Consider the following 20300-nt stretch of genomic DNA (forward strand, 5'->3'; position numbering starts at 1 on the left):
GCTGGAGAGGTTTCAAAGGAAACTTCCAGTGCATGGGTGAAAGTGAGGCAGAATTGCTTCCGCTCATATGTGATTTTTCAAGGTCTGATACCTCCCTGCATTTTAGGGGAGCATCTTTGGAAAAGGCAGTATCCCTTTCTAGAGATACATGCCTAAAACATTTTTCTGTTAGTGGATCACGGTCATGCAGCAATCCACATGTAGGAAACCTACTCGGTACTAGGGGATTTCATGTTTTTGGGGTCATCCCTTCTAGTATACATGCCTACCCCCTTTGGGGCGCATATTTGTTTATTACCAAAGTGGTTTAACCCTGGATGGGCTTTTACCCTCAGGGGAAAATAAATAAAATAATAATAATAAATTGTCAGGGGATTGGCCCTCCTGACATATGGGTCAAACCCCCTTTCGGCTAAGTTTTTACCCCTGGGTAGCTGATAGCACCCTCTAGAGGAAAATACACATTTCATTAAAAAACCAAAGGGGTTTGTCGCCAGCCCTCTCAATCTAATAGTTTGTTATGTCATTTGAATTATTTGTCTGCCTACTGGACCAAGGGGCAGTGGGTCAGGCTACTTCTGCCGTTGGCTAACTTCAGAATGTATGATAGCATTGGGAATATTCACAAAGAGCATGCCCACATGCAAAGTACGAGTATTCAGTTTACGCTTCTTGAGATGAAAGCTAGATTTTTGTCTTCCAGAAATTATTTATATACTGCCAATGGCCCAGGAACTCCATATCACTAAAGATTTGCATAATCCATGGCAAGAGAAGCGCTGACAAAACCATAAAGCTAGCAGCAATTGCAAAACTTATTGGCTGTGCAAATGGTTGTTTTGCTCCCTTATTGGCTAATGGGAGACAATTTTATAGACGTGTCAGAGCCTAGTCTTTGGCCCTGTCTGACTTGGATATGTTTGTTTTTTTGTATCCCACCTAACACTGTCTCTGATTCATGCCTGTGCCATAATTGAACAGTGGATGTAGTGGGCTTGCATATTATACTTTGAAGCACATGGGTATTACCTATATAGCAAATAGAAGCAATAATTGGGTTTTTGAAAATTTTTAGAACTTTGGAGAATCTGCATTGATAAAGCGAAATGCTTTTTTGCTTTCCAGTTGTCACACACATCTCACACAATCCCCCATTAATATGCTAAGTGCTTTTACACTTTGTCACACACATCTAACAGTTGCACACACCCACTAACTCTTTTAGAACTATACTTCTTCCTTCTATGCAGGAAAATTATTTTGAAAGACGATTTTAGACAGTCAACAGAGAAAGTATCTCAGTGGCTGACTGCTACCAAGGTCTTAACTTGAATTATGGATTACTGCTCCAGGCAGGATCAGAAATTTTGACAGCATTTGAGAGAAAAGAAAATGGAGAAGAACCTCAATGTGATTTTTCAGCCAATGGAGATCCATGCTATGACTTGTCCTTGAGTGAATCCGAGAAGCATGGTCATGGATGTTGACATGCCCTTAGAAATGTTTTCTCCCCCCAAAAAGGATCTCCTTTTTGCTGGCCTTGGGACTTTGTGCACTTTACCACTGCTAGCCACTTCTAGCCAGCGCTAATGTGCTTGTGCTCTCTCGCCTAAATATGGACGCATTCGCTTACACCCAGTTGGCACATTAAATTTACCTGTAACTCCCTAGTAAAGTGGTAATACATGTATATAGCACCTGTAAATTAAATGCTACTACTGGGCCTGCTGCACATATTGTGCCACCCACTTAAGTATCTCTTCAAACATGCCTGAAGCCTGCCATTGCAGCGTGTATGAAAGGTTCTAGACTGCTGTTTCGAACTGGAAACATAAACCTTTTCTCAGGCTCAAACATTCCATTATAATACATTTAGGTCACACCTTGGGAATCCTCTGAACAGCCCAGAAGGCAGGGCACAGTGTGTTTAAAAAGGTGGAAATGTAGTTTTAAGCTTTACATGTCCTGCTAGTGAAAAACTCCTAAATTAATTTTTCACTACTGCAAGACAAACCTCTTCCATGGGATAAGACTGGGTTACCTTATTATGCGTAATCATTGCAACTTTCAATTGGGAGCAGGTGGACTGTTTGAGTTTGGCATCTAAAGAACTGTAATGTAAAGCCCTCTTTAATGACAAAGGCAGAGTGCAATTCGAGATTCTGAAAAAGCCACTTTTAGAAAGTTGGTATTTTCTTGTCCCAACCATTTAATGGCTGCAGCCTGTCCATGTGTTACATGACTCGGTGTAGACTAATGTTTGAATTGTTGCTGAAACCCTTGCAAGTAACTGCTATATTCACAATATTAAGTAAAATCAAAGTGTCTTGACTAACAAAGACCTAACAAAGTCAAACAGTCTGGTATTTCAAAAAAGAAAGAAAAGGAATGGAAAGTAAAGTGAAATAAAAGAGAAAGGAAAAGGAAAGAGAATGAAATGGAAAGAATAAAACGGAAATAAAGAGAGAAGGAAAGAGAAGGACAGAAAGCGACTAAAGAGAGAAGTAAAGAAAGGTAATGAAAAAGAAGGAAGGGAATATGGGAAGAAAGAAGGCAATATGAATGAATGCAAAAGGAAGAAATATCAAGAAATGAAAAGAAAGAAAGAAATAAGGAAAAAAAGAAAGAAAGAAAGAACGATAGTAAAAAATGAAGGAAAGAAAGAGAAAAAATAAGGCAAGAAACAAAGAAAAATTATTAAGGAAAGAGACAATGAAAGAGAAAGAAAGAAGGAAAGTAAGAAAGAACGTATAGAATGAAAGAATAAACAAAAGAAGGAAAGAAAGAAAACAAGTGAAAAGAACATATCTTAATACAGAACAGTTTCAAATTGACACAATCTGGTATGCAATATGGTATGCTGTGCAACAGCAGTAGCCAGACAAGCAAAACTCTCCAAAAAGCTAATAAACAACAGCATTGGCAGGAGGTTAGGCTCTACTAACAATAAAATGGTTATCAGAATCAATCTGCTATCATTACAGGTTCTACACATAAATGCCACACTAATTTAATTTCTAATTTCTAGGTTTGGTAAAGCGCAACAGCTACCCCGGCAATGGGGTGTCCCGGCGCTAGCAGACAAACTAACTCCTACAGAACGGGGAGGGGAGGATAAGAACCCTAGAGAGCGGGAAAGAGGTGGGTCTTGATAGCTTTGCGAAAGGCCGGGAGACAGTCTATGGAGCGGATGCTGAGGGGGAGATCATTCCATAGTTTGGGCCCTAGGACGCTAAAGGAGCGGCCACCAGTGCGACTAAGTCTGATTCTGGGGACTGTCAGGAGAAGTTGATTAGAGGAGCGAAGGTCGCGGCCAGGGACATAGGGTCGGGCCAGATTTCGCAACAGAGGGGGATTTCCCAGTTTGACGATCTTAAAGATCGTGATAAGAGCTTTGAATTTCACTCTGTGCTCCACGGGCAGCCAGTGTAATTTGCGGATGGTAGCTCTAGCTGAGCATCTACGTGGGAGACCGACCAGTGTTCTGGCCGCCGTATTCTGGATACGTTGGAACCTAACCGTTTCCGCTTTGTTTGCTCCCAGTAGAAGAACGTTGGCATAGTCCAGGCGGGACAAGATGGTTGCCTGGATAATTAGCTGGTGAGCTTTAGAGTCAAATAGTCCAAGTATAGGCCGGAGGTTCCTTAGGAGCCCTATGCAGGTGGCTGCCACCGTTTTAGTATGTGACTGGAAGCTGAGGTTGGCATCCATCCAGACTCCCAAATTTTTAACACAGTTTTTAGGGGATGGAGTGGTGCCAAGGGATGACGGCCACCAGTGCTCATTCCATAGGCAGGTGTTACGGCCGAGGAGGAGCACCTCGGTTTTCCCGGCATTAAGTTGGAGGTAGTTGTCCGTCATCCATTGTGCCACTGATGCCATGCCCTCTCTAAACTTGGATGCCGTGGTGGACGGGCTTTCCGAGAGGGTGACGACCAGCTGGGTGTCGTCGGCGTATGAGACCAGCGTGAGTCCCCACTCTTTGGCCACATCTGCAAGGGGCTGGACATATAAGTTAAAGAGGGAGGGACTCAACGCTGAACCCTGGGGGATTCCTTGGGCTATGGGATGAGATTTAGAGAGAAATGGGGGGGCTGACACCTTGAAGGATCTGTCCTTAAGAAAGGATTGGAACCATGAAAGAGCGAGGCCAGTCACTCTGGCCATCTCCAGACGTTCCAGAAGGATGTCATGTGATACCGTGTCAAAGGCTGCGCTAAGATCTAAGAGAATCAGCGCAGCACTTTGCCCGGAGTCAAGGATCGTCCTGAGATGTTCGGTGGTGGCCAGTAAGGCAGACTCAGTACTATGGCCCGCTTGAAAGCCATTTTGGGATGGATCCAGAATTCCGTGACGGTCCACATGTTTCGAGAGAATGCCGTTGACATGGGCCTCTGCTATCTTGGATATCCAGGGTAGAAGGGATATTGGTCAGTAGTTTTCCGGTTTGGAAGGGTCGAGGGTGGTTTTTTTGATTATTGGTGATACCCACGCTTGTTTCCAAGCGATAGGTACTAAACTAATTGTAAAGGGAAAACAAAAACACTGGTACTGAAGGGAATTAGCTTGTGTGCTGATGTGCTCCTTGAGAGAGAGCAAAACACGGTCACTCAATGTAAACAAGACCAGCGGCTTAGGTATGCTGACCTACTGCCACATGCTACCTGCTGTGCAACAAAATGTGAATGACACAACAACAGTCTAATGGGTCAAGAAAGACGGCTGAAAGGTTCTATATGAAAGCATATTATATTTATTTTAGTAAAATCAAAAAATCTTGGCTAACACCAGGTCCAAAAGCTGCTCGGTCCCTAGCTTGCATGCTTAGATAACTTGTATTCTAAGAACAAGATATCCAACATAAACCATTAAACATTGCTTGGCTACTTAGCAAAAGACAGGAATCTTCTTTGAAAGCTGGGGCTTAAGATAAGACTTCAAAGTGCAAAGTACTCTAGGTCAGAAATTTTAGACCAGATAAAGAGTCTTGAAATGCAATGTACGATTATCTGTGTTACACATTCATCCTGCCACAAGCTTTTCCACTAGGCACCAGCTTTACAGTTATTATGTCTTGCGTTCAAGAGTCTTTTTTCATCTCCAAAGTCAACATAGTATATTTGCTTTAAATTTTCCTTTGACATGCACACCTCTCTGAACAAAGCTAAACATGAATTACTCATGACTTGGATGATGTGGTATAGAGATGAACTATTAAGGATAAGCTTTTTTTGGTTGAATGAATGTTTTACATATGGAATATGTTCCTTTTCAGAAAATGGAAGGCAACAGTTAAACATGGACTTCACAAATCAATCAGAAGTCACCGAGTTCATCCTGGTAGGATTTCCAAGCACACCTCAGCTGGAGAAGTTGTATTTCTTTCTCTTTGCTGCTATGTACTTGTGGACTATCACAGCTAATACTGTCATTATTCTTGTGGTGAGGCTGGATCGTCACCTCCACACACCAATGTACTTCTTCATCTGTAACTTGTCAGTACTGGAGATCGGGTACACAACAGTGACAACCCCCAAACTGATGGCCAACTTTCTAATGAGGAGTAAAAGCATCTCATTGTATGGCTGTATAGTACAATTTTACCTCTTTTTTTCTCTTGGATCCACTCAGTGTCTTTTGTTGGCTGTCATGGCATTCGACAGATATTTGGCAATATGTAATCCACTGCGATACAATGCAGTTATGACTCCTAGAACATGCACTTTGGCTGCTTTTTGCTCATGGGGCACAGGATTTCTGGCTATTCTGGTACCAGTTGGTTTAGTTTTACATCTCTCTTTTTGTGGTTCAAATATAATCAACCATTTTTTCTGTGATGCAGACCCATTGTTGAGGCGGTCTTGTTCAGAAACCAGACTGATTGAACTACTTGACTTTGTTCTAGCTCTCATTATTGGAATGAGTTCATTCATGTTTACAATTGTCTCATACATTTACATTATTAGCACAATTATGAAGATTCCCCGCTCCAAAAGCCGAGGCAAAGCTTTCTCCACTTGCAGCTCCCATCTCATCATAGTGGTCATATTCTATACAACAGTTTTGTTCATGTACATCAGACCCAAGGCAAGAAATTCAGAGATGAATAAGGTAGTATCCGTGTTCTATTCAGTCGTAACTCCTGTACTCAATCCCTTAATTTACACTCTGAGAAACAAAGATGTGAAAGATGCCATCAATAAGTTAGTGAGGCATGACACCTTCTGCCACACCTTTTTCACCAATTGTGTTATTTTGTTGAAGAATTAATCATTTGTAGGAAATAAAAGAATAATAGAGAGCCCGAACTAGATGTTTGAGTAGCCAGAGTATTAGGGCTACATGTATGACCATTTCTGTTTGTGAATTTTAGTGACTCGCAATTGGTGAGTCGCAAATGGAAATGTAATAATGTATCCCAGACACATTTCGCGATTCGCAATACGGTCGCAAATGACCTGTCTCATCAATATTCAAGAGGCAGGTCGCAATTTGTGACCCATAGGGAATGGGTAATAAAACAGTAATGGAGTCTAATGGGGATAGCAAACCCAATGTCTGTGTTTGTTTTTCAAGTAAAGCAACTTTTTTTTTTACATGCATCCCATTTTTTAAAGGAAAATGGGATGCATTTCAAAAACAAAAATGAAACTTTTCAGCTACATTTTTTAAGAATGGGCAGTGGTCCATGGGATGGTAGACGGAGATTGTTTTTCAACTGTATTCTGGTTCAAAAACAATTGTACGTACCCATGAAACTCACTAGTTGTCAAAAATGGCTCAAATGACCATTTGCAAACGCAAAAATGGACGTACTTGGGGCCCTCAACATAACACCAGGGCTATCTATTATGAGTTGGCAAGATAGCAATTAGTGAATTAAAGGTACTTGCATCACCACACTGACAGTCACCGCACTGCTAAATCTAGGGCTGTCCATCTGATCAGTACATATGTTTATCCCAAAGCACTTTCAACATTAATTGTATTTGCTAGTTCTGAGAATTAACAGTGGTGGCTTGTCTTCACTTCTATGTAGGCTTTGGTGGACCAGTCATCACCCATTTTTTTCCAAGCACAGATACCCAAGAAGGAGTCCTTCTGCAGATTATAACATTCATTGCTGGGACTTATTTTCCTAGCACAGCTAGGAAGCTCCTCTGGGAGTGACAGTCATGCTTTATAAATGCCAGATTTCATTTAATTTCATTCATTTAATTTCATTTCACATGGAAGATCATGGCAGAATGAACATCAATGAGAATGGTGCAAGCAGAAATGCGCCGAAGTTGGTATGAGTAGGACCATCTTTCAAATTCATTCTCATGATCATATGGTCTGATAGGCTGGTTGCAGCATTGATGTAAGAAAAACAATGATCAATTACTTCTAAAAGAGGCAGACGACTCTAAGCTGCGAGTCAAACCGACATCTGACAATTTTGGGTTCATGTCATGTTAGCGCCAGGCACTAAATGAAGACCAAGTACCCTGTGGAAGTACCATGAATGGAAGGTCTACTTTACCAAGGCCAGTCAATGAAGATTGCTGGAATAATGTCTTACACAGTTATTTTTACACTCCTTATAAAAATCTCCTTTCTCCATCAATGACATGTGGTGCATCACATTGGAATGAGTCCTTCTAGGTGGGGCTTTGGCTAACACATTCCCTACTAAAACCTCACTCATGAACACAAAAACATATAAACAGGGGATGGCCGAGCACTCAGCTAATAAGTTGTGTAAATGGAACTTGGTAATACTCCACAGGTATTGAGCTCCAACAATCAAATAACAATATACAAATCTTCCCAAAAAGTAAAAAAACACTGATGGATTTTGATTGCAGTTATGAAAATCTTTATTCTTTTTCCAATTCCTTAAAATTCATAATCGCCAATCACCAACGCGTTTCGTCCTCATACTTCTTAAGGGCTAAAATGAATACAAAAATTAACATTATTTCCTACTTATGATTATAAATCACTTGTGCACATACATGAATCAGACATTACCATTAATCAACTAATATATAACAATGTATTTGAACCAGACATTAATGTTCTACAACATAATTTGGGAAGAGCATGATACAGATATTATGAAGACAACAAGATCCTACAATGACAATGGAAAACACTAATCACATTATGATTGATAAGACATAAAGGGGTCAATTCCGATTTGGTAAAATCCCCTACGAATAGCCGTATGGAGCATTTTTCCGTACGAATCGTACACCTTCAACGTCCCCGTACATACAATGAAGTACAATCCAAACCCAAAGCAGATCTCCGTACGAATCGCATGAAAGACCATACAACTTAAAAATCTGTACAAATCGCATTCAGAACACGCAATACGTGACGTCTGTACGGATTGAAGCAGCTTTTTCCGACCCAGCATGTACGATTCTTTACGACAACACTCCATAGACTCTTTTTCTACGGGAGCTGAAAACGTCTGTAAAAGCCTATTTCGACTTGAACCGCATACGAAACTGACCCCCCCCAGGGTATGCGAGTACACCCCATGATTAAAGGGGTACAGTGCATAGGGGTACGTTGCATCGGGATACAGTGCGTAGGGGTACGGTGCATAGGGGTACGTAGCATCGGTGTACAGTGCATAGGTGTACGGTGCATAGGTGTATGGTGCATAGGTGTACGGTGCGTAGGGGTACAGAGTCTAGGGGTATGGTGTGTACCCCCATGATTGCAGGGGTACGGTGCGTATGTGAAGTGTGGCTCTCCATATGAATTACAACATTTTCCGTACGAATCGCGTTCTTGGTCCCCGGTCCGGATCGTACTTGTCGGGTTGTACAGTATGTTTACGATTCGTATGGTTCACGGTGAGGTTCCTGTATAGTATGGATTTTCCCTTGCTTTTCGTACAGTTCGCAAAGGTTCGGACACATTTTTTTCCTACAGATCGTACTACACAATTCGGATGGATTTGTACGATTCGTACGGAAACGGCTACAAACTCGAATCATCGTACGGATTTGTTTCCCGAATCGGAATCGACTCCAAAGTGTTTATGACATTCATGATAATACAGTTCATATTATTTTCAAAGACATAACCAACATATGATGTTCTATTGAAATTTAAAGATGGCACAGTTTGACATTGTACAGTATGGCTGATGTTCTAAATAAAACCCAATATATGGACATCCTTTTAAAAATAATTGTTGTCATTATGCCCCATAATCTATTACATCAATATATCACAAAAACAATTTTTTCAGTTAAAAAATCTGAACACACTGCCATAATACATGATTGCGATGACCCCAAAATGCATACAAAACTCTTAACATACCTCAGATATATTGTAAGTACTTTATTTAGTGTTTAAAGGATTATTTTACACGATCCATTTGAGTTTTTTGAACAACACAATCTGGAGGAGAGGAGGAAAGAATAAAGCCAACCTTCAACTTGTGACTATAGAATATGCTCTTCTCCACTGTTTTTACTTTAAAATATTTTCTATGTAACAATTGTATTTTTTAGTTTATTAGTAGTGTTCTTTTACCTATATCAATATTAAGAATATTCTGTCTAATAGCTAATGCTAAAGTCATTACACATATGTTATTCAAGTAAAGGGGACCTCATTCGATAAAATAAAGGAAAATAAATAAAGCTAAAAAGTCCATAGTAGAAAATCTGTAACGTATTTAATGAAAATCGGCATAAAAATGTTAAAAAACATGATTTTATGTAGTCCATGCTGTCTAACCTATTAATAGCAAATTTAGTCAACGCACTTACATGCTACGAAAGCACAGAATATGTGTATTTGTGTCGCTCCTCTGGATCCAAAAGGATCTAGTTTCTATTCATGTTTTTGGAATGTATTATTTCTGAAATATAAGTATAAACACAATACAATAATCAAAATCGTAGCCATACTTCAAAACCATAATAATTACAACAGCACGCAATGTACATAACTTATTTGCTGCCAAAATTTAGACTTATATAGGTCACAAAAGCAATACTCCATGGCGCTAACAAGCCCAATGTTCTCGAGTACCACATCATCAAAGCGTAAATCTAGAAAAAACAAATGACTTATTTTTAAAACAACCAGCAAACTCTAGCTACAATGCGTATTTATTGCAAAAGTGATGGCAAGATATTAATGTCAAAACACCATTACAGGCGAGCGCAATAGGACAAGCACAAAGGGCCTCATTTATGAGGCTGTCCGTCACTTTTACGCCGCGGGTGCGTCCCTTTTTGTGACGGACCAGTGGCGTAAAAAATGCTCCTTGTTGCGCCACATTACAAAGTGACGCATCTAGGTAGATGCGTCACTTTGTAAACTCCAGCGCCACATCATACCTGCTCCAGGTATAATGTATGCAAGGGGGGCTTATTGACACAAGGAAGGGTCGTAGAAGTGACGCAGTGAAATCTATGAGATTTCACTGCGTCACTTTTCGGACGCCGTTGCGTCAAAATCTTGCGCCTGCCTCACAGCAGGCGTAAGACTGATGCAGGCTCTTTCACATGGGGCCTGCCCCATGTGAAAGGACGCATTGCTGGAGTTGCGTCACTTTTGTGACACACTCCAGCAATGCGTCACTTTTGCACTTACAGATACATCAGAAATGCTGACGTATCTGTACCTCCTTGAGAAATGATACGTCATACATTAAATATGACACATCAGGAATGTCGCACAGAGTGCGCACTGAGAAGTGACGCATCGCTGCTTTCACGCAGTGATGCGTAATTTCTCATAAATGAGGCCCAACGCATTTATTAAAAAGAGACGGTGCGATGTTTGGGCAAATTCGAAATGCCCATATCGTTGGACTTGTGTAGCACCGCAATTGTTGGTGCATACGAATGTAAAACTTTAATCAAACAGCATACTGACATATGAAGATATTATAAATATTATTTTCCCCCAGAAATGTGTGCAGTCTCTAATAGAAATGTCAAAGTTATAATAAAATTTCGGAAAACATGCACTTATGAGAGGACGCACTAGGGGTACGAAGCGCATTCATTTTAAAAGATAACAGTACACATAGTACTCGCGGGATAATCCCCAGGGCGCAGTTGTTTTGAAAGGTGACAGCGCGCTTAGTTAGTAAAGCGCATTCATTTTTAAAAGTGACAGCGCGCTAAGATTATAGAAGCTGACAGTGTGCTAAAATTGTAAAGCGCATTTATTTTAAAAGATGACAGAGGGCATTCACAACTCTACCTTCTAGCTCTCCAGTTTGCTCATTCTTGCCCAAACATTTCATCACATTGTCACCTACCCCCACAACATTTTCTTTAAATAAATAATTGAAAAATTAATAATGTGTCATTAATATGACAAAGCGTAAACATTTTTCAATTAATTGCTCTACACTTTATGATCTGATTGAGGGACTGAACACTGAGCCTACCTCCATCGAAGATTCTCATGGAGAATTCTTAATTTTCCCATCATGTCTGAGGTTGTTGAGTTGGGGGTCTGATATAGCTCCAGTTCATCACACTAAGAGGGGATTGTGGGGCAACACTCCAAGTTCTGCCAAAGCACCATTCGGTCTACTGTTTCAGATGAGTCTAAACATGTTAAGTGAAAAAATGAATAGTCTGTGAAATACAGAGATTGCTGACAATGTGATTCCTCATGTGACTGCAATGCAGAATGGTTCCAAAAATACTTTTTTTTAAAAATATACAATATATATCTACTACAGAAAAAATTATAGAATTGGTCAAATGACAAACTTCCCACTAAGAGAACAAGTAGGTGCAATGCTCTTGAGAATCCATAAATGTCCCTCATTAGTTACAATAATGGAAAGATTCTACTGAGAAAACCAGTTTTCAAACTTTTAATTCTCATGTATCAAGATGCAGCACATTAGTGGCTTGGTGAAGGGCAGATCTGGTAACACCAAGTTAGGATTAGCAAATAAAACATGGCAGTGTCTTTTACGGTTAATCTAAATAGGTGAACACAATAAAACTCCTGTTACTTTGCAGACATTATTCCAAATTTTCTAGCCACTCCTATTTGCCATTCCACATTTTAAATATAACTAGTTCTATACGCAGTTCTGTACATTTTCGCAGTAAAATCCATATGTGAGAGATATGATTTTTATTCTATATCATCAATCTGCACAGAAATAGACATCAATGTATTTCCCATCATCCATCTGCAGCGGAAGCGGCATAAAGTTTCCCTCCAACATCATCTTTAAGAGACAAAGGGCCATATGTATCAAGCCAATTCGCATTCGCAAACGCCGAAATTCACAGAATTTTGGCGTTTGCAAATGTGAATAAGCTAAATGGTATGTATGTAAGAAAATCTGGTGCAAAACAAGGAATCACAAAATTTGCGATTCCTTATTTTGCAATTGCATTTAAGGAATCGCAAATTTTGCTATTCCTTAAATGCAATGTATGAAGCAAAAAAAAATTCAAATTGCCCATAAGGAATCGCAAATTACCACCAACTTCAAGTTGTTGGTAATTTGCGAATTCCTTGAAAAATGCACATTTTTGCATTTTTCAAAGTGCCATGTGACGCACATACATGCCCTTAGGGCATGTGTGTTCACCACATGTCACCCATGCTTATTTCAGGGGTGCAACAGGGTGTCCTTTGCACACCCCTGCACCCTTGAAATTATCGCAAATTGAGAATAACTTCCCATTCTTTCCTATGGGCCTCCTGGCCCTTAGAAATGAATGGGAAAGTATTTCTTAATTGCGATTCGCAATTTGCTAATCGCAATTAAGGAATTTTAAGAAATTTAAAAAAAATGCTATTTTCTACATACATACCAATTTGCTAATCTCAAATAGCGATTTCTAAAAAATCGCTATTTGAGATTCGCAAATCTGGATGTTGATACATATGGCCCAAAGCTAGGAAAGTTTCCCATCATCCACCTTAAAAGGAAGGCACATCACTGTAAGTAAGCAGAATAATAAAAATCTTAGCAATATCAAGCCACCTAAAAAGGATTAAAGGAATTGCTGGGAATGTAGTGGATTAAAACAACTCATTGTTAAAACATCATACTGTAAAGAAGAGGTGATGTCAGGTGTAAAACTATTTGTCCATAAGAACACTTAATAGCCGAGAACATCCAGTGTTTGCAGATATATTTGTGCAAGCTGCAGGTGGGCAGTCGCGTATGTTTGCATGCTAGTCATGGGTGGATTAGTCCAGGTGGAGATTTAAAGGTCAGGTGGCCCCTGGTGGAATATGGGCTACCTGTTGGCTTGTGATGTGGGTAGTGACATCACTGGTTTTCAGTCTGAACAAGTTTTATGAGAAGCCAGGGACAAGGACTCAATTTCCTATCATTCATCCATACAGGAAGTGGTATAACTCACTACCTGCTCCCCACTTCCATCAACAAGTCAGTGCATCCCGTCTCCCTGGTGTCACCAGTGAAAGGCAGACAAAGACAATGGTATTGCTTGTTAGGGCCAGGAAGGGCCTTGAGCCAGAGTCCCTATTCCTATTAATCTTACAAGGTAAGAAAAAAACATGTGCCTCACCTAGCACCCAAAACTGCCAATTCCCACAATCACACCCAAACACAGACAACCCAAACACTCACATTGCATTTACACAACACATAGATCCATATACCAGTAACTATCAGACACCCTCAAACTACAGAACACACATTCCAACTCATGCTAAATAATTCACAGTATTCCATACACCAGACCACTTACTCGCACATCTTATTCTTTCTTTCTAAACGCCCCAACATGCATTGTGTGGATGTGCACATGAGAAAGGAAAAGGTATCATTGTAATCTATACGTCCTTCTTCTCCAGCACCCTACGCAAGGAAACACTTAACTCCATGGAGCTTCTGACATAATGCTTCTTACTCTCTGCAACTCAGACCAAATCTTCCAGATTATCTGCAAGCCTCCTGGGCAGAACAAGCATTTCATTGATGAATTTTCAGATCTTCTCACCGCCTCATCCATTTGACATGCCTACACCACCTTCGTGTATGACTTTAACCTCCCAGAAAACACAACCTGAAAAAACAAGAGCAATTCTCTACAACCTTATTGACACACTCAACATAGTACAGTATTTCACACACAGATGACAGTCTAAAGGCCATATTTTCGACCTTGCCTTTTATTTTCCACAGAACTAAAAAATCAATTACAACCACATATACCTCTTAATTGGACTGGCCAGTTTGCCATTCCTATCTTCCTGTTTAGGGTCCTACCAACAAGCAAAGATCAACACAAAAGATAGGATGAATCCTGCATATATTTCAAAGACTTCTCGATAGATAACCTACTGCTTGAACTCACCTCTTACCCATCAGCTACACATCTGACACAAATACCTTTCTAAACAACTTTAAAATGTTTTAAATACTATGTGAACATTCATGCCCCAATAAAAACACTCAAGTGCAAGCAAAAGGCTTCAGTACCCTGGCATCTACAGTTTACTGACAACTGCTCATCACGTCAGCAAATACCTATACCAACACCATCAATAAAGCCACCAACAGAAGCAGAACATTGTTTAAGGCATTTGAGCACTGCATCAAACCTTCCAGACCCACCAATGTGTCACTACAAAGGAAAGTAAAATGATATCAACCTCTTCTTCAGTGAAAAAATACTGAAGATAAAACAACACACAAGCAACATCAAGCCTGTTCCATATCTGACCCCCACACCTTCCCATGGAATCCAATAAATGTTCAACCTTCAAAGACATACCTTTTTGCACATCTTGCCAGCATACTGAAATCCCTTAAAGCAACTTCTTCCCAGAAGCTCACAGAGGCCATATACTCTCACTCCTAAAGAAACCTACACTAAACACTGTTGACCTCACCATTTAGTCTCTCACCATCTAGTCTCCCATAACTCACCTACCATTCGATGACAGGATAACTGACAAAGCAGTCTATGATCAACTCTAATACAGTATAATTGCGAATCATCTACACGACCACTTGTTTGGCTTCAGCTCATACTGCAGCACAGAAATTGCTGCCTCACACATAATAGATGATACACTCCTGACTACAGATGGAAGATGACACTTCCCTCTTGATACTGCTAGACCTTTCAGCTGCCTTTGGCCTAGCCAATCATCCAATCTCATACAAACCTCAGAGTCTTGACTGAGACTCACAGGCAATATCATTCACTGGTTCTCCTCCTGTGTTTCCAACTAACACCTGTTTTGTTCGGATAGATACCTCCAGGATCCAAAAGTCCCTGTCAACTACAGAGTCCACCAGTGTGTGCCCCATCATCTTGAACCACTACATGTAGCCGCGTAGCACTCTGCTCACAGATAATAGCACCAAAATGCACCCATATGCCGATGATACACAAATATGTTTAAAGGTACCCCTACATCAGGCATCAAACACTGCAAAAAATACCTGAGCATAATCAACTTGATGTCCAGAATCTATGTGAACCAAAACCCAGTTCCTGTTATTTGTTAAGAACAACAAACATGAAACAGTACACACCTTGCTCAGTGACATGATCTTGGAGGTCTTCAAACCCCCACTTTTACCCAATGCCATTTCACTTGGATTCACAATAGACAGCCAACTCACCATGAAAGCACATATTTCCCCCCAAAAATATGGCCTGGTACTAGCTTTCTCTTTTAAAGTAATTGAAACCTTTTCTTCCAGAGACTGACCGCAGAACTGCTGTTAAAGCCTTTTTCTTGCACCTATATTGTGATAACACCAAGCACCCACTCTACAAACTATCAGTCCTTAGTAGCACATTTCATTAAAAGGCCTAAAGAAATATGATCCCATCTTTCTCATCCTAAAAGAACCTCATTTTATTTTTTTATTTTTTCAGAGTTTAAATAGTGCAAACTTGACCCGAAGGTATCCGTTATCAGAGCGCTTTACATGAGCACCCGTTGTGTTGCACAAGTCACATTAATTTTTGTTTGGCACAGGGAGATTAAGTGATTTCCCCAGAATCACAGGATGATGAGGGGTATTGCCAAGACTCGAACCCAGTTTCTCAGATTTGATGTCTACCGCCCTTGTTGTTAGACCGCATCCTCTTACCTCATTGGCTCCCTTTGCCATCAAGCAAAATCTTAAAAAGCAACTGTATCATTTTACAAAGGCATACCAACTAGCACCCCAGATTACCTTGCAGACAACCTCCCCATCTCTTGCTCACCTACATTCAGAAAACCAATGAATTTCAGACAGAGAAATGTAAAAAAGGATAGAATAAGGCAGCAGTCCTTTTCCATCTGCAAGAACATTCCTGTACCCATCTGGACAACCCCCCCACAGCCCTGCTCCTATGTAAGACAGAGTCGATAATGCTCATCATCACAATTGATTACCTGCCCATTAAACAGCTACCTCTTCTATTGATCCTTAACTTTACACTTGTTCTGGGCCCTGTTTAACACTCCGCTGTCTTTTAGCTACTTTTTTTGCAATTGAAATTCCACATCCAGGAGCAGCATAGGCATAATTCTCTGCTAAATGATATGTGGATTGCATTTAATATTATGTATAGTAGTACTACATGAGTATTACATGTACTAGGAAACACCTTTATTTGGCCTACATTTGAGCTCCCGCACATTATTTTAATTTCACTTAACCGCTTCACTGCCAGGCCTTTGCCCCTCTGTGTTAAGTTTTTATCTGCTATTTGTGGTAGTTTGTGCTTAGGCCCACAAAACATTTTGTCCACATAAGAAAACCAGTCCAATTTTACGTTCTCTTTTCCCAACATCCTGAGGGTTCTAATGGAACCCAGGGTTTGTGGATTCCCCTGGAGGAGACTGAGAAATTTGTCAAAATACAAAATACCTTTGGGTTTTTGGGGAAAAATGGAAAAAATTGCTGCATAAGAAAGCATATTTTTTTCCCTTCAAATGTTATGAACGAAGGGATTGTGGTGCTCAAATCACCATCTTCCAGGAACAGGCAGACTGTTGTCAAAAACCCAAAATTAGCTACACAGTTTTATCCTTATCCTGGGAGATACACTATTTTTCCTATTTTTTGTGCTTTCAACTTCCTTCCACTTAGTGGTAGAAATGGGTGTGCAACTAATACAGGAACCCAGAAAGGTATACATTCCTGTAAAGTAGCAAAATTGTGAATTCAGCAAGGAATCATGCATATCCTTCCAGGTTTTCCTATGGAAAGCAACAGTTGAGATAAAAAGAATATTGAAATTGAGTTTAAGAAAAGAGGTATTTGTGCCTACGGTTTCATCTCTAACTTATTCCAAATATGACAAATGTTTGAAAACAATATACTGTACACTGGGCCCTTCTAGTTTCAGGGATATTTAGGGCTTGTAGGTTCACTAAGAACTCAATGTGCCGAGAGCCAATAACTGAGCTGGTTTTTCATTTTTTCTGGGTATACAGGAAAGCATTTGGTAAAATATAAATAGTGATATGGCTGAGATACCCGCCACCCCCTCTCAACACAATCCCCGAAAGGAGGGAAACCGGAAACATTTCTTGAAGTTTTTGGAAGTGGGAGGGAGTGACCCTCCCGGCCGTATTTATTAAAAACAAAATTAAAACATTAAACGTTTCATGTTATGTACAATTTCATTACCACATTGCGATGTTTGGCTAACTTTAACATATTCTCTAATACAGAGGTTCTCCTAGCCGAACTAGCATCCTACAAAACATTTTCTAGAAATATTGAAATTGTACATCCTAACGTTTAAGGGCCAACGGCAAGGTCATAACCGGTGTCAAGATCCCTAACCAGACTTACCCCTCCCACTTGGGAGGGGCGACAGCACGGAGGCTTACCTCAAGTGCAACTACTACCAATTTCCCTTGACTTGACGGGGGCACTTAAGAACTCGACGCCAGTTAAAGGTCGTTCGAATACTCGTGTGAGGTATCTAGAAGGTATCGTAGACCTCCCCCCAACCCCACACAACTTACCGCATCTGCCGTCGCAGATGTCCCTGGCCCCGGGAAATTCCCCAGGAGGGGGCTGTAACCCCTCCTACACAGGAAGGGGCCTTGACCGCCTTTCCTTTACTTCCGGCGACCCATCCTTAGAAGGGACCGCCTCCCCATTGAGGGGCCAATGGCCACCTCACCCGAGCGCTCCCATCCGTGTTGGGTGACGCCCACTCATAGGGATCTTCTAATTAGTGCTCACCGATCATGACCTTACCGCCTACCAAAATAAATACGACAATGCTAATCAAACCTACGAAAACATTGGTCACTACGACCGAAAGAGCATGCTCAAAATTCAACACTATATCGAATCACTTTAATTGCAAAAACCTACACAACATACACCATTCTTTATTATAATCAACATCAACATGATACTATCACAACCTGTAAACGAAACAGAAACATAATTATAAATTAACTTTATTACAAAACCACTGGCTGTCCTCAGGGGCTGGTGGGTGGGTCAAAATTGGCTCTTCGTTCTGTCCCGAGCTCACGTGTAGCGAGGAGGTGCAGCTTCAGAGCACAAGAACAAGAGGACGTCTTCTGGTCTTGCGTCCCTTTTATCCATCTTCAGGGCGGGCGAAAACCCGCCCCTGCCTGCCCCGCGGCCGTGGCTGGCTGCGTCAGTGTCTAGGCCAGCCCACTCTAGGGCGGGAAAAAAGCGCGCCCCGGCTACGCCGCTTCGGGCATACCAGCCGAGACGCGCCTCCCGCCCAAAAATGGCTTCCCGGGGGGATCGAGGTACTCCGCCATACGTTCGGGGGGACCGAGTGGTCGCCCCTTTCCATATGGCTGAGATACCCGCCACCCCCTCTCAACACAATCCCCGAAAGGAGGGAAACCGGAAACATTTCTTGAAGTTTTTGGAAGTGGGAGGGAGTGACCCTCCCGGCCGTATTTATTAAAAACAAAATTAAAACATTAAACGTTTCATGTTATGTACAATTTCATTACCACATTGCGATGTTTGGCTAACTTTAACATATTCTCTAATACAGAGGTTCTCCTAGCCGAACTAGCATCCTACAAAACATTTTCTAGAAATATTGAAATTGTACATCCTAACGTTTAAGGGCCAACGGCAAGGTCATAACCGGTGTCAAGATCCCTAACCAGACTTACCCCTCCCACTTGGGAGGGGCGACAGCATGGAGGCTTACCTCAAGTGCAACTACTACCAATTTCCCTTGACTTGACGGGGGCACTTAAGAACTCGACGCCAGTTAAAGGTCGTTCGAATACTCGTGTGAGGTATCTAGAAGGTATCGTAGACCTCCCCCCAACCCCACACAACTTACCGCATCTGCCGTCGCAGATGTCCCTGGCCCCGGGAAATTCCCCAGGAGGGGGCTGTAACCCCTCCTACACAGGAAGGGGCCTTGACCGCCTTTCCTTTACTTCCGGCGACCCATCCTTAGAAGGGACCGCCTCCCCATTGAGGGGCCAATGGCCACCTCACCCGAGCGCTCCCATCCGTGTTGGGTGACGCCCACTCATAGGGATCTTCTAATTAGTGCTCACCGATCATGACCTTACCGCCACAGGTCCGGATAGTTGACCGGCTATCCGGACCCCCCACAAAACTCCTACCTAAAGGTCATGTTTTAACGTTTTTAACCAAGCTAAGAAGTCTCCTATGAGTAACTCATTTCCCACCTGCGACAAATGCACACCATCCCCCAAATACATACTGTCATCGTTAATACAACTATGCGAGATAGAATGCAATGTCTTAGAACGGAACAACCTACTCACTTTGTTATTAAGTTTTCTAACAGAATGGTTCAAAGCAGGAATCAAGATAGCCCCCCGCCACACTTTTCGTGGGATCATATGAGACCACGCAATTATGCACCCCGGAACTTTCCTTGCTAACCAACTTACAGTGGAAAGCATTGCCTCTAGGAGAAGTCGTCTACCGGTGGTGACCAAATCATTGCCCCCTAAATGTACTATGACTATAGACGGCGGTGACCTCGTCCGCCCTAACAAACCCTCAAAGAATGCTTGAAATTGGTCAATACAGAGACCGCCTCTTCCGTAGAAGGACACTCTGTACCCGTATTCCCCAGGTACGTGAATCATGTCACCTGCTTCGAATACGTCTGCGGCACGCCTCACGTATGAGTGGCCCACGACCCACACCTCCTTTCTCACAGCCGGTGATGTCTGACCGCTGGCCTGGTGTTGGGTCGACTGCATAGTCCGCCCTGCCTTGCAGGCTTGTGCAACTGAAAACCAAACAAAAGACAAGAAGCGTGAGTACATTATTACAGCTTCACAACATGTGCAAT

The 20300-nt window shown here is 41.5% G+C and overlaps 1 protein-coding gene across 1 annotated transcript; it reads left to right on the top strand.

The window, feature by feature from the left end:
• The first annotated feature begins 5298 nt into the window (after nt 1-5298).
• On the top strand, nt 5299-6270 carry LOC147712929 (olfactory receptor 6F1-like). The gene has a single exon (XM_086919728.1). It carries the CDS (start codon nt 5299-5301, stop codon nt 6268-6270), a length of 972 nt encoding a protein of 323 aa, XP_086775854.1.
• The last annotated feature ends 14030 nt before the right edge of the window (nt 6271-20300 follow it).

This window comes from Lissotriton vulgaris, chromosome 5 (genome assembly GCF_964263255.1).
Source record: "Lissotriton vulgaris chromosome 5, aLisVul1.2, whole genome shotgun sequence".
In the NCBI taxonomy this organism is placed as follows: Eukaryota; Metazoa; Chordata; class Amphibia; order Caudata; family Salamandridae; genus Lissotriton; species Lissotriton vulgaris.

Excerpts from the sequence above, each read along its gene's own strand:
- LOC147712929 (XM_086919728.1), top strand. The coding sequence starts at position 5,299 with ATGGACTTCACAAATCAATCAGAAGTCACCGAGTTCATCCTGGTAGGA.